The sequence below is a fragment of the Lissotriton vulgaris genome, chromosome 4_1, assembly GCF_964263255.1.
Source record: "Lissotriton vulgaris chromosome 4_1, aLisVul1.2, whole genome shotgun sequence".
NCBI lineage: Eukaryota > Metazoa > Chordata > Amphibia > Caudata > Salamandridae > Lissotriton > Lissotriton vulgaris.
This window is the reverse complement of record NC_141691.1, coordinates 1,616,027,999-1,616,042,384: the sequence shown is the minus strand read 5'-3', so window position 1 is coordinate 1,616,042,384 and position 14,386 is coordinate 1,616,027,999. Positions and strand designations below refer to the sequence as shown.

The 14,386-nt window shown below is 46.0% G+C and overlaps 1 protein-coding gene across 1 annotated transcript in view; it reads right to left on the bottom strand.

Moving 5' to 3' along the window:
* The window catches only part of TERF1 (telomeric repeat binding factor 1), a 337,355-nt gene that overhangs the window by 133,158 nt on the left and 189,811 nt on the right, over positions 1-14,386 (bottom strand). The window contains exon 5 of the mRNA XM_086965882.1: positions 11,719-11,868. Within this exon, the coding sequence (XP_086822008.1) occupies positions 11,719-11,868 (150 nt within the window). The remainder of the gene's footprint in view (positions 1-11,718; positions 11,869-14,386) is intronic.

Sequence of the window (14,386 nt, the reverse complement as noted above, 5' to 3'; positions counted from 1 at the left end):
GTTATTAAGATATGGTGGTCGAAGGTACTAAGGTACCGGGTTAAACGAAGAACTGATATGCCTTAGAACCTCACAGCTTTGGGAATGATTTAAGGATCCCGAAGGCCGGATACATCTACAAAACCGGGTACCTCACGCTAGGCACCTCTGATTCCTTTTTAAGCGTTTCTCTACACACGATCCTTAATGCCATCCTCGAACCTCCCCATGAACCACCTACCACATTGCCCGCCCCTTGACTTTCGGAAACCAAAACCCTAGGGGATTATATCCCGAAGAGATAAGTACGAGTATGCGGTAAGTAAAGGACTTTTGTACCCGTACATTTGATGTGTTCGAATGTTTTCCCCACACCTCCCCCTTTCCCTCCTTTTTCCTCTACAGGTTACCTTAGAAATCCCGATTAGAGTATCGTAAGGGATCTGGAACCACGTCACGCCCGATGCATGAAAACGGACTACCGCTGCAAGACGACACAAAAAGGACGCCCTACCCAATGCACGACCTTTTTGTACCAGATCTAATGCTCTTCTGTCCCAAAACTGCATGCTTTCTACATCCTAACACAGACCCGAAACGTCTAACGTTGGGTAAAGCACTGAATAGCCCAAACAATACACGGTCATTCTCCATGTCCCACGTGTACTGTTTGGCCTATTGTCTCTCTCTCTCTCTCTCTCTCTCTCTCTCTCTCTCTCTCTCTCTCTCTCTCTCTCTCTCTCTCTCTCTCTCTCTCTCTCTCTCTCTCTCTCTCTCTCTCTCTCACTCTTTCACCCCTCCACACTTTCCCTCTTCCTAGCGACTGGCACCTAATTGACGAACCTGGTGCACCTCCTGATTGGCCCCAAATACCACAAGTATTTGCACAAATTTGTCCTAAATAAAATTGTATCGGTACCACGTTACTACCTCTCCTTTTCTGCTAAATATGGATGAAATTTAAATTGGCCAATAGGAAAGGGACAGGTAAGACGACTGAGGTTCCCTAAATTTGACCCACAGCCAGGGAACTATTTGTCAGTGGCTTCTATGATAAAATATGTCTGTGGTAATACAACCATCCCCATTCCAAATTGTCCCCATACCCCAAACAGTAAGAAATGATCGAGACACCCCCGTCTTCCCAAAATGCCCCCAGTTTGGTATCAGCTACCCTGAACAAGAGCCTGAAAAACGCCCCCTGCTCTAATTCACTGTGTTCCCAATTGTTTTCCATAAGATCCCACCTTCCACGAGGATAAGTTTACTAATTATCACAAACCCCCCCCGAGTTTTTGTAGTAACCAGGTTGCGAGGATTTATATAGAAAGTTAGAAAGATGTGTGAAAAGTTGAAAATTAGATCGAAAATCGAAAGAACTTGTTGCAGTAAGCCTTGTTGAAAATAAGATGTTTTTATGTAATGCAGACTTGTTTAGCCTATGTTCACCCCTCAGAAGGATGCCTATCAGACTATGGTGAATAGCACGTTGCACTTTTTCGTAAAATACAAGGTCCTGAAGACCAGCCTAGCCTTGCAAGACTCGTACAAGGGAAATGGGTCTCTACCAGAAGAACTGACATCTACTATAATAGACGTATGCAATAAATGAGTACCAGACCTCGTACCTATTACAAATGAACGTAATGATCATCAAAGCGCCAAAGAATTAGCCAACAAAAGGAGGTTGTAAGGAATCCAGCAAAACCCATCATCAATTGTTTATGCGTTAGCCGCAAAAATCTCCAATGTAGCGAGTGCTTACCCCAGTTGCTTGGTGTTGGGAGAGAAATAGATTTATGTAATTACCTTCTTCTGCAATACCTCTAAAAACTGTCTTTTCAAAACTCATTTAAGGGTATCACTGTCGGAGGAGAAAGAGACCGGATGTGGGAGCACGCGGCCTGACTGCGGATCGTGGAACATCAGCGACGGAGGCCGAGGCGAGACCACAGCAGTAAGGAGTCGCAGGACGGGGCACTGTTTCAGACAAAGCTAAGGAAAGGGCTGACCTGAAGCCCCTGCTCTATGATCAACGTGTGCCAAAAAGTCCCCGCTCTCTGAACATGGTTACGGACCCGCCTGTCGCAATCTCTCGGTCCCCCTGATCTGTTCCCGACTTGGCCTTGCTCCATCCCCTCCTCCTCCGACCTACCATAAGGACTGTTCACACCCGCACCTTTCCACACGAACTCCCAAGTTCCTCCAAATCCTACTGAGCTACCCAGAGAAGAGTACTCCCTGCGTCAGAAGGGAGGGAGCTCCGACTAAGTAGACCACGAACTATGTTAATCTTAGAACGGTGACCTAGAACTCCACCAAGGGTCGCCTCTAAAGAGAAGATGAACGAAGTATGTGGTTCTACCCGCTGCTGAACGCCTCGAAGATGATGGAAGCAACAGGAAATGCCTGCCACAGAGACTCAAGAAACAAACAGATCTCACAATTCAGGAACAATCGCATTTTTATTGCAAATCTATGCTCTGCGTTACAAAAGAAAGTGCACCTGCTCCAAAACCGTAACGCATTTCTCCTATGAGGTCTGGCGAAACAAAACAAAATGCACCCCTGCCCGCAGACCTCCAACGACTCAATCCACATGAACATTCCTGTTGACAGACCGAATTGTAATCCAGGTGCTTAACAGTGCCAACAGAAGACGACAAAAGACAACGAGAACTCTGATATTTTTACTGTATCTCCTTTCTCTCCCAATCACCATTGGACTAACTATGCACCCGCCGAATGCAAAAAGGACTTACTTATATGATAACTTACCAGTTCTTATTCCAAATGACTATAAGTATCTATGATCTGTACCCAACGCCCTCGTTACGTAATTCTAGTCTGATATTGCATTACGATGACTTTTTCTGCAACCGACTTAACGATGAACCCGCCTACTAGATGATGAGATTTTTCAATATGATGTTTATAATGTGATGTTTATGTACAGTTCTTTTGCCTAAGTCCCCTCCCCCTTACTTATGATCGCTGCATATAGGTACAGATAGGAAATAGGCCAGCAAGATGTCTTGGAAATGTTAAAGGGAGGACTGTGGAAAATTGATACAAACATGGTGAACATTATCGGCGCCATCTTGCCCCCTTTTCAAGCCCATTCGTGCGCGCAAGCGGCAGCCATTTTGAACACCATGGCCTCCCTGCCCCTCGCTGATAGCCAGCGCGTCTCTCTCTCTCTCTTAACCTCGCAAGCATCCCCCCCGCACACTGACAACCCCCGCTCTCTCATGCCTTGGATCATAAACCCCCCTTCAGCGCAGCTTCACCACAGAATCCCATCCTGTTCCCAGCGCGACACCTCCCCTCATTCCTTTCATGGCCTCAGATCCTTTTGATGCAAACCCCTTTTTCCTGTGTCCCCGTTTATCTTCCTTGTTCCCAGGCCGCCACCTGGCCCTGCGGATACTGTTTATTACCCCGTACAGTAGGAAGCTTCCCCTCCCCATCAAAAGACCCCCGAATCGATCAAAGCCCCCACCCCATGAGATCCGATCAACCCCATGCATTCCGTGAATCGGCGGAATGCCCTGCTGTGCGACAACCATCACCTGTTGTGACCGGGGTGGGAAATCCTACTGTAAATGTATGTGGGAACGGGCCTGAAGGGGAGATTCCGAGGATGTTCTTTCAAACTATCAATGTGTTGCGAGAATGTGTTATGTGCAATAAAGGTCATAAACCCTAGTATAAGAGGCCAGGCCTCAGAGATGTGGTTAGAGCACCTCGTGACGATACTTGCTGTCTGAATTGATGTGTTCTCCTCCGGAGAGAATAAAATCCTCGTTTCCTGCCTTCCAGTCTCCAGCGCCTGCTTCTTCATTGATTAACCTTGGTGGGTCATAGAGGCGATACCGCCGGGCAACATAAAAAGGGTCTTTGGTTACTGGTTGTCTTTGGAACCCTTTTTTACACTAACAGGTTACACACATAAGGTTTTGCCCAAGTTGCCTTATGTTCCGGAATAAGAATCTAAGCAGTAGTGTGCCACCAATATGCAAACAGATCTTCACTGTTTAGCAATGGCAGTGTGTCTAAGGAAAGTTGTAAAGCTTCAGGTCTTTCCGAGAGATTTTTGATTGTCTCTTGATAGTTGGGCATTATAGTAGAAACAAAAACAGCCTATAGATAGTATGGATGCTGTCCTTGTATTGATGTGACCATAAATAATGAACTGATAACAATTAGTTTTATTTAATCTTGGTAATGCAATAACTGACACCTCTCCAAACATCGGAGAACAAAGGCTATTTCTGCCGGAGAGGACAGGTTTGGAAAAAAATATAGGCAGTGATATGCTTGGATTTATATGGAAATCTGAGCTATCCTTAGGGAGAAAAGTAAGTTGCATTCTTCAAGCTACTTTGCTCCTTTTGAAAACCGTGGAGCACTTATGAGAGCACTGTTCCTGGATTGCACTAATCCTGCACGTAGAAGTGATGGCCTCTGATAAAGTTACTTTTCAAGAGACTTTAAAGGGTGGCTCTGTGCCTAGTGTCAAAAGTGGAACACAAAATTGAAATTCTAATGGGGGGTAGTTATTCTAATTCAAGAAAATATTTTCCTAACTAAAAAGTCCTAATCAATGAGTAGGTAAAGAGAGAGGTTTGTGAAGTCATTTACCGGTTGTCAGGACCAGCCTCTCTGTGGGGAAACTTATAAACTGGATTTTGCCAAACACAAACATAGATTCATATAGTTTCTGTCTTATACACAACGTATGATTAACTGTTCTCTATACAAATCCGATCAGAACTTTTTCTAATTCAATATGCTATATAATCTGGTTAAAAAGCAAAATCGGATTCTTTAAGAATGCACATGCAATATTAGGGGTCTACGTTTTAGAAATTCAGAAGCCAGGTCACTGAGCTCAATGTAAAATGCAAAACATTGTAGTGCAGGATCCTGACTTACGCTCTTAACAGGAGGTTCGATCTACACTGGAATATCCTATGAGTATTGTCATATGAGCAAACTAAATCTGTGACCCACGGGTAGGATAACTCATCCTGGTATTCGCCTGCATGAACTTGATATGGGTTTCATGATCAGGGAACTTGGGAGACAAGCACAGACAAATATATTACACCAGTTAGTTTACTATGCATTTTACTTAGATTCTGGTTCACGTCCCTCTATCCAAACTCTTACTATTTGGCAATTTTTGCTCTTTTGGAAAAGTCTTCTGTACTCTACATGAGTGCGGGAAAATTAGTTCTAGAATGTTGCAGCATTTGTGAATTTTAGAAGAGCCTCTGCTCAGTATCATTAGCCACCATCAAGAGGGTTCTTGGATTAGTTTATTCTTACTTGTTCTGGTAGTACACGGTTTCATGTGTCTACATAAACACTACTACTGTTCAGTGCTGGCTGACATGTTTTAAGATGTGGTGTGCAGCTCAGCTTCATAGACTGTAAGTGATGCAAAATTGTTTTGGGACGTAATGTACTGTGTCTGCAGCTCGAAGTATGCTCCCCACTCAAGACAAGAAGTTTGAATATGGTTGTAATTTTCATTGTCCGCTGTCTGAGTGATGGCTGGTCCTTCATGTGGTGGTCGCACATGCAGACATTCGTTTGGCACTGTGAAAATTCAGGAGACCTTCGATCCAAGGAGATACAAGATAGTTTTTAGGTCGAGCCTAGCGGCATGCACTGCTCGCTCTACGAGGAATGCTGTAGTAGAGTATACTGCGGTAGCCTCGTCCACTCTCCACCCATATTTGTCATTGGCTTTGTGTCATTATCCTTCATAACTGCTGCCTTCTGATTGGTAAATAGGCTTTTTAGTCCCTCCTTGGGGTACCACCTTGTCTCCATTTGTTACCGCCCAAAAGGACTGGACCTTTAACTAGTCATGCTACACAGTCTGCTTTATCGTGGCTAAGAAAACTATTTTGTTTATTTTTATTTTTTATTTGCTGCGTGGTGCGCTTTCAATTTAGGATCCGCATGTGTTTATTTAATTATTTTGCAGTGCGGGCCGCTTTCACTTTTGTGGCCGCGCTGGTTTATTTAATTAATTTGGAGTGCGGTCCGCACACTTTCGCGGCCGCGCTTGTTTAATTAATTAAATTGCTGTTTTTTTCTGCGTGTACTTCGTTTTGACTCCTTCACTTCAAAATGGCCTCGTATGTTTTTCTGTCTTACTCGCTCTCTGCCTTAGAAACACATGCTCCTATAAAATCCTAATTACAACCCGCACATAAGTGATCATCGCTCTGAGGCCTGGAAAGAGGCCAGGGACTGGATGTGCATGAATGAAGATCACTCAGTGTCCCGAACAACAACACTGAACTGGCTCCGCATGAGCAGCTTCCACGGCCCAACCCCCCCCCCCCCCCGCCCCCACCTCCACCCCAAAGTTCAGATGAGGGGCACAGGCGGGGCTAGAGCCAGGCATGTCACATAAGGCTTGGTTCTGTTGTGGTGAAAGTTAGGCACTTTTATCTAAACAAGCATCTGCAATGCAATAGGTCTTGCATTTACACGAGTTTGAGCTAATGACATTGCAAAAGACAATGCCTGTTATTTTTGTTTTTAAAAAATAAATAAAAGGCACTGTCATTTACAATGCCAATAGATTAAACTTGCATAAATGTTAGACATACTGTATTGCAAATGCTTGTTATTTCTCTCACTGAAGCTTCCTGTACTGTGCATGATATTTCTGAAATACCATCTCTCCTCTGAAACATAAATTTTGGCTAAACACAAGTCTTTAGCAACTCATGAGTGGCGGCTTCATAGCTGAAGGGAACATTAGACTTGCTGATTTGAAGTGGGACTACAGATTTGCAATCTATTGCATTGTATTGTACCACTCCTACAGTGCTTTCCTATCTCTTGAAGAAGCCTCAAATAGTTTGGTTGGTGAAGAAGGCAGGTATTCAGTTTAACTAGCAATGTTGCAAGAAAACGTTGACTGAGGTGCCAAAGGCCAGTTGTGTTTTTTGTATCAAGATGCCTCGAAATATACTCCATACTTGGTGCAGCGATATGTATCAGATCTTTCCAAATGAAGCGCTAGGCCATTGGAGTGTGAGGTGCAGTTATGCAAATCTCAGGAAACCTTCTGGGCCTTCAAGTAATTGGGATGTGAAAGTATAGGTCTAGTAAATTTATCGCACAATTACAGTACTTGCCTGGAGATCGCAGACCAATCTGGTGAATAGAGAGCACATTCAACTTACTTTTTTTTTTGCAAAATGGTTTGCTTGTCCCTTGTGTGGTCCATTTTATTTGCACTAGGAAGGTATCTCAAGTAAATGCATTGTGAGATCATTTTATTGATCAATGTGCTGAAGTGAGAGGACTTCTTACAGCAGTTGATGATGATGAAACTTGGGAGTATTATTTTTTGGTGTAACTGAAACTTATAGCGTAGACACAATTCACAATAGCCATTGCAAGGTTACTTTTTGCCACTCTTTCAGTAATTGTCAATGACTGCCAACGTAGGTACCAGTGGGGGTGGAGTGAAGATTGCTTGCTTCGATATTGGAGCAGCGTTCCTGCTACTGGATACTAGCCTTGCCTGCACTATGATCTTCCTCTCTGGAACAACTAAGTCTTCTATTGCGGCTGCTGCTGTTGTGATTTTCACCTGCCAACAGTGGTAAAAAAAAAACCACACTGGCCAGAACAGTAGCATTCAGAAGTCCGGTAGCAGAGCCAAGAATATTCCTTCTTTCTTCCTCTTAACTTGTATCTCCGTCAGGGTATCTGGGCTCCTCTTTGTCTTGTGCATCTCACCATCACTGTGACAGCTAAAAAGAGTAGTAAATGAAAATAGTAAATTCATGATTTTTGCCGGTCATCTGGTTGTAGCCATGATTAGCACCTCATTCAGATTCCACATGGTCGAAGACAATTCTCACATACCCTTAATCACTATCTAGTCAAATATTTATTTCATAAGCCAGGTTGCAGCTAAATATTTTGTACCATTCCTCGCATACCCCAGTTATATCTTCCCAATACTGTTTTAGAGATGGCTGCCATCATTGTAAAAGAGGAGGTGTAGATTAAGTGCCACTGCATTTAATTTGTGGCAGCATTTTTAATTAGGCATGGAGTTGCATTAATATTACTTCAAAAGTACCCAAGAATCTGGACTTAGGAAGCTTGAACGGGATGTTGAGTTCTATTTGTTTCATCACCAGACTCTGTTGAAAGGTTAAGATCATATGACCATATGATACTCTATGTGGGGATTGGTATGGAAAACTAACCCCCCCCCCCCAAATAAAATTCTGGTCATGCCATGCCTGGAGGTGTTGTTCTCTCTCAACACAAACAGCTGCATCCTGGACAAGGGGTGTATGAATGAGCATTCAATGTAAGGATCCTGAAGGTGTATGTGTCAATGTCTTCCTTGATGTGGCTTTCCTTGGTGTTAGCATTGTCCTTTGCTGCTCCGCAGTCAGTTGTCTTCTTGGCAGGACGGCAAAGGTAACCGGAGCAAACAAGACCAATTTAATGCTAATGGCATTGACACGGGGCCTCAAAGAAGCTTGCCTTGATGTCAAATCTTTCATTGGTGCTTAGCTTTTCAAAGGGCATGCATAAGTCATCTTCTGTAACTTTAAGCTCCCTCACATCCAAATATTTTACAACAATGGTTGAGAACAATAATCAGTCAATCAATCAATCAGCAAATTTGTATAGCGCGCTACTCACCCGCTAGGGTCTCAAGGCGCTGGGGGGAGGGGGGAGTCGCTATTGCTCGAACAGCCAGGTCTTGAGTTGTTTCCTGTAGGAGAGATGGTCCTGGGTCGGCCGTAGTTGGGTGGGGAGGGAGTTCCATGTCTTGGCCGCCAGGTAGGAGAAGGATCTTCCTCCGGCGGTGGTTCTGCAAATTCGTGGGACGGTGGCAAGGGTGAAGCTGGCGGATCGGAGCTGGCGGGTGGGTGTGTAGAATGCGAGGCTGCTGTTGAGGTATTTGGGGCCCATGTCGTGGAGAGCCTTGTGTGCGTGGGTGAGGAGTCTGAAAGTGATCCTCTTGCTGACGGGGAGCCAGTGCAGGTCTCTCAGGTGGGCAGAGATATGGCCGTGAAGGGGGATGTCCAGGATGAGTCGTGCAGAAGCGTTCTGTATGCGCTGGAGTCTTTCCTGGAGTTTGGCTGTGGTTCCAGCGTAGAGGGCGTTCCTGTAGTCCAGTCGGCTGGTGATGAGGGCCTGGGTGACCGTCTTCCTGGTTTCGGTGGGGATCCACCAGAAGATCTTTCGGAGCATGCGCAGGGTGTTTAAACAGGATGACGAGACGGCATTGACTTGCTTGGTCATCGTGAGGGAGGAGTCCAGGATGAATCCCAGGTTGCGTGCATGGTCCGTTGGGTTGGGGGCGGTGCCCAGGGGAGGGGGCCACCAGGAGTCGTCCCAGGCAGAGGGGGATGGTCCCAGGATGAGGACTTCCGTCTTGTCTGAGTTCAGTTTCAGACGGCTGAGCTTCATCCATTCCGCAACATCTTTCATTCCTTCCTGGAGGCTGGCTCTGGCGGTGGCGGCGACGTTGGAGAGGGAGAGGATCAGCTGGGTGTCGTCGGCGTAGGAGATAATGTTAAGGTTGTGTTGGCGTGCGATGGCTGCAAGGGGGCTCATGTAGACGTTGAAGAGGGTGGGGCTGAGCGAGGATCCTTGCGGAAAGCCGCAGATGACTTCGGCGGCCCGGATCGGAACGGGGGGAGGCGGACTCTCTGGGTTCTACCGGAGAGAAACAAGATGATCCACTCCAAGGCCGTTCCTTGGATTCCGGTGTTGCTGAGGCGCTGTATCAGGGTGCGGTGGCATAATGTGTCGAAGGGTGCTGAGAGGTCCAGGAGGATGAGGGCAGCTGTTTCCCAGTTGTCGAGCAGGGACCTGATGTCATCGGTAGCTGCGATGAGGGCGGTCTCGGTGCTGTGGTTTGCTCGGAAACCGGACTGCGAGGGGTCGAGAGATCCGTTTGTCTCGAGGAAGGTGGAGAGTTGTTTGTTGATGGTCTTCGATGACTTTGGCAGGAAAAGGGAGGAGCGAGATGGGGCGGACGTTCTTGAGGTCCGTGGGGTCCGCGGTGGGTTTCTTCAGGAGGGCGCTGAGCTCGGCATGTTTCCAGCTCTCCGGGAAGGTGGCGGATGCGAAGGAGCTGTTAATGATGTCCCAGAGTTGGGGTGCGATGATGGAGTCTGCTTTGTTGAAGATGTGGTGTGGAAAGGGGTCGGTTGGGGAGCCGGAGTGGATGGTGTTCATCGTGCGGGTGGTGTCTTCGGTGCTGACCGGGGTGCGCTGTTTCGGTGGTTGGGTGCGTTGTCTGTGCGCCAAAGCTGTTGTGTATGTCGGCGATCTTGCGGTGAAAGAACGAGGCGAGTGAGTCGCAGAGGTCTTGCGAGGGTGTGATGTCGTTGTTGCAGGCGCTGGGGTTGGAGAGCTCTTTAACAATGCTGAAGAGTTCCATGCTGTTGTGGGTGTTGTTGTCCAGACGTTCTTTGAATGTTGTCCTTTTGGTGGTGCAGATCAGCTGGTGGTGTTTTTGCGGGTGCCGTTCTTGAGGGCTGTCATGTTCTCTGTTGTCTGGTCGTGGCGCCAGGTTTTCTCGAGGGTGCGGCAGGTTTTCTTGGAGTTTAGTTTGGAGAATACACCTGTATTACTTCCTTAGACGTCTGCTTTAATGTCTGACCTGCTGAACTCAAGGGCAAATGGTCGAAGGGAGTGATGTAATCAATATTCTTTATGTTTTTTTCTGGATATCTTAGCTGGCATACCTAAACTGTTCTGGGCCATGACCCACCGGCCACAGGCCGTGAGGAAGTTGTAAAATGTTCAGGGGAAACCTTTCCTGATCTCTTAACATCCTTCTGGGCATCGTTTGAAAACACAGATTCTCCTTAGTCTGAAAAGTTAAACAGTGCAAGTATATTTACTGTGGTGTAAAAGCTTACAAAATAACCATTACCTCAAAGAAACGACCGGGAGTGTAACAGTACATTATAAGCGTTGAAACTTTAGTCCTCAAACTGCATAAAATCGGACAATTTAAAAAAAAAGAGCTACTACCACTGTGCTCTCTGGAATAGCAAAGTGAACATGAGACATCCAAAGTTCATATTTTATCTTTGCAAAACTGTGCTGGCTATCTGCCAGTTTGATTCAATTTACAGTTTAATACAGAAAACACACAGTTCATTGAGTGACTGCAGCTATAGGTTTCTCCGCCTAAAAAAGTGTCCATATTGATAGAAACAAAATGAGCCCTGATATAAAAGAGCTGTAAATGCTCCCGGTTCTCACAACTAGGTCCAGCTATTAGGTGTTCATGAAAGTATTGTTGGCATGCTCAGGTGTAACATTTTAAAGTAAGAAAATGGTCAGAGGTTGATTGGCTAAAAAGGAAGCTAAGAATTTGGACTTTTGCTTTTGGCTGCCAAACCTGTAAGGTCAAATGAATAGGGTTTTTAGTTTAACCTATCAAATATTTTCCCAAGTTAAAATGTCACATTAATCAAAATTCAAACACACATACAAATGTACTAACCTTAAAGCAAGGAAATGCAGAAACTCTTGGATTGAATTAAAAAGCTATTTTCAACAGATGATAGAGGGGGGCTGAAAACCCATGACAGTTTTACCTCTCCAAACAAAATGTTCACAAAATAATTGATGAAATGTTCATAGCAATTCGTGCAACTGTAAGGTGCAAACTGTTGCATAATCATATTATATTGATGAAATACATACCTTTAACAAAAAGTTTTTTGGTCTTTCACTTAGGAAAATATCAATAAAAGACTTGATTTTATTTAACATCTGCTCGTAAGTGAATCCCTGAAGAATCCGATGGTATGGATCTTTTTTGCTGATGATCATGGACAACTTCATTTGTATAGACTAAAGATCAAAGAAAAAGAAATAAAGCCAACATAAATGATTAAAATTTTAATTAACAGAATGATCTATAACGAATGTGTGCAATTTGTGACATTTTGCTGTGCAGCTCTTCTGTAGTTATGGTTACATTCGGTTTTTTTCTTTTCTTATTTTCTATTTATTCAATATTTAGATAGCAAATCAATTTACTACTAACATAAAATACAACGTGACAATATTATAAGCAGAAAAGAACGTAATCATTTAGGTCCAGTGAGCAATAAAGGGGAAAGAGATGGTGAAGGTTGAGGAAGACCGAGCAATCTAAGAGAGCGGCATAAATTCATCAACAGAGTCTTTCAAGTTTTATATAGGTGTTTTTTCAAATTTCTTGAGGGAGAGTAGGGACTCTTTCAAGTTAAGATTTCCAGAGAGATTGTTCCACAGTATATGGGACAAAAGGGGCCAAGCAGGGAAAGGCTTGGTTCAGAGTTATTTGTTCTTCACTTTTGAAATCTCTACCAGTGGTCAAGCTTCATTCGTGAAGTTTCTTTCTCCTCCAGTAAGTAACAGTTTATTATTTAGGTAGGAAAATCTGTCTGAATAAAAAGCATTGTAAGTTAAGCAACCTTGAAACATATTCGCCCCCTCGCCCCATAGGCAGACAATGGGGGGTGTTTCAGTATGAAGGTGATGTTGTCTAACTTCTTTGCTCAACTGACAAGATAAGCAGCTGCATGCAAGGTGGCTCTGACAGGTGTTATAGGGTTTTGGCCAGTTTACTTATATGTACCACCATGGTAATATTTAGAAACAGGGGAAGCCTAGAGATTTTGATCAAGAGACTAGGGATGTGGTGAAACTCAACTCATTAAGATTTGAGAACCAGACTTGGACGGGAGATGGGCTTGTTAATGAGTGAAGAAGTCGAAATTTAGTTTCAACAAGGTTTAGTTTAAGGGAAAAGCATTCATACAGATTGAGGGATGTTCCAGAAATATTTTTAGGTATTCAATGACTTACGAGGGGGGTCTCGCAGGCGAATTTGGGGCAGAAACACTTGCCTGACTCACTGGGGGAGACGCTGGGCTGGTTCCTGGGCAGCACGCCGCTCGATCACCACGCGGCAGGGAACTACAGCCCCCAGCATCCTCGGCGATGACACGCCCAACAAACACGGACGGAGGCGCTTAAAGACCGGAGGTCCCTGCAGGAGAGCGGGGGTCTCGCAGGCGAATTTGGGGCAGAAACACTTGCCTGACTCACTGGGGGAGACGCTGGGCTGGTTCCTGGGCAGCACGCCGCTCGATCACCACGCGGCAGGGAACTACAGCCCCCAGCATCCTCGGCGGTGACACGCCCAACAAACACGGACGGAGGCGCTTAAAGACCGGAGGTCCCTGCAGGAGAGCGGGGGTCTCGCAGGCGAATTTGGGGCAAAAACACTTGCCTGACTCACTGGGGGAGACGCTGGGCTGGTTCCTGGGCAGCACGCCGCTCGATCACTACGCGGCAGGGAACTACAGCCCCCAGCATCCTCGGCGGTGACACGCCCAACAAACACGGACGGAGGCACTTAAAGACCGGAGGTCCCTGCAGGAGAGCGGGGGTCTTGCAGGCGAATTTGGGGCAGAAACACCTGCCTGACTCACTGGAGGAGACGCTGGGCTGGTTCCTGGGCAGCACGCCGCTCGATCACCACGCGGCAGGGAACTACAGCCCCCAGCATCCTCGGCGGTGACACGCCCAACAAACACGGACGGAGGCGCTTAAAGACCGGAGGTCCCTGCAGGAGAGCGGGGGTCTCGCAGGCGAATTTGGGGCAGAAACACTTGCCTGACTCACTGGGGGAGACGCTGGGCTGGTTCCTGGGCAGCACGCCGCTCGATCACCACGCGGCAGGGAACTACAGCCCCCAGCATCCTCGGCGGTGACACGCCCAACAAACACGGACGGAGGCGCTTAAAGACCGGAAGTCCCTCCCGCCTCGCGGGACGCGCGCGGGCGACGCCGGGCAGAGGGCGGGCCGTCTGTGGCCGTCTAGGGACGTTGAGGGACGGGACGGGCCCCCTCCTTTTGATCTGCTCCTCAAAATGGGTAAGCGAAAACTACAGACTTCTGTTAATGGGGGTTCAGTCAAAGCCAAAGTACCACGCAAAGCCGTTGCATCAGAAAGTATTATGAACTATTTAACTACTGCAGTGGGAAAGCTAACCAAGGAAATTGCTGCCAAAGAACGCGAGTTGGGACTAGAACAGATAATTCTGGACAGCCATTTATCCCCCACTGTTAATAGTCTTCCTATCCCCTTGGATCCAGTTATAGCCATTGGGAACTTGCCTAACATTGACGCACAAGGCCTAACAAATATCAATTCTCATGAGGGGCAAGATAATACCATTCAAGATGCTCAACAACTAGAAGATACCAGCACACATGTACAAACTCCCCAGGCTCCTAAACGTACTAAACGTGTAATCCAAAGACCAAATAAACAAGGATTATACTTACGGAAAAAGGCCCGACATCCGTTAACTGA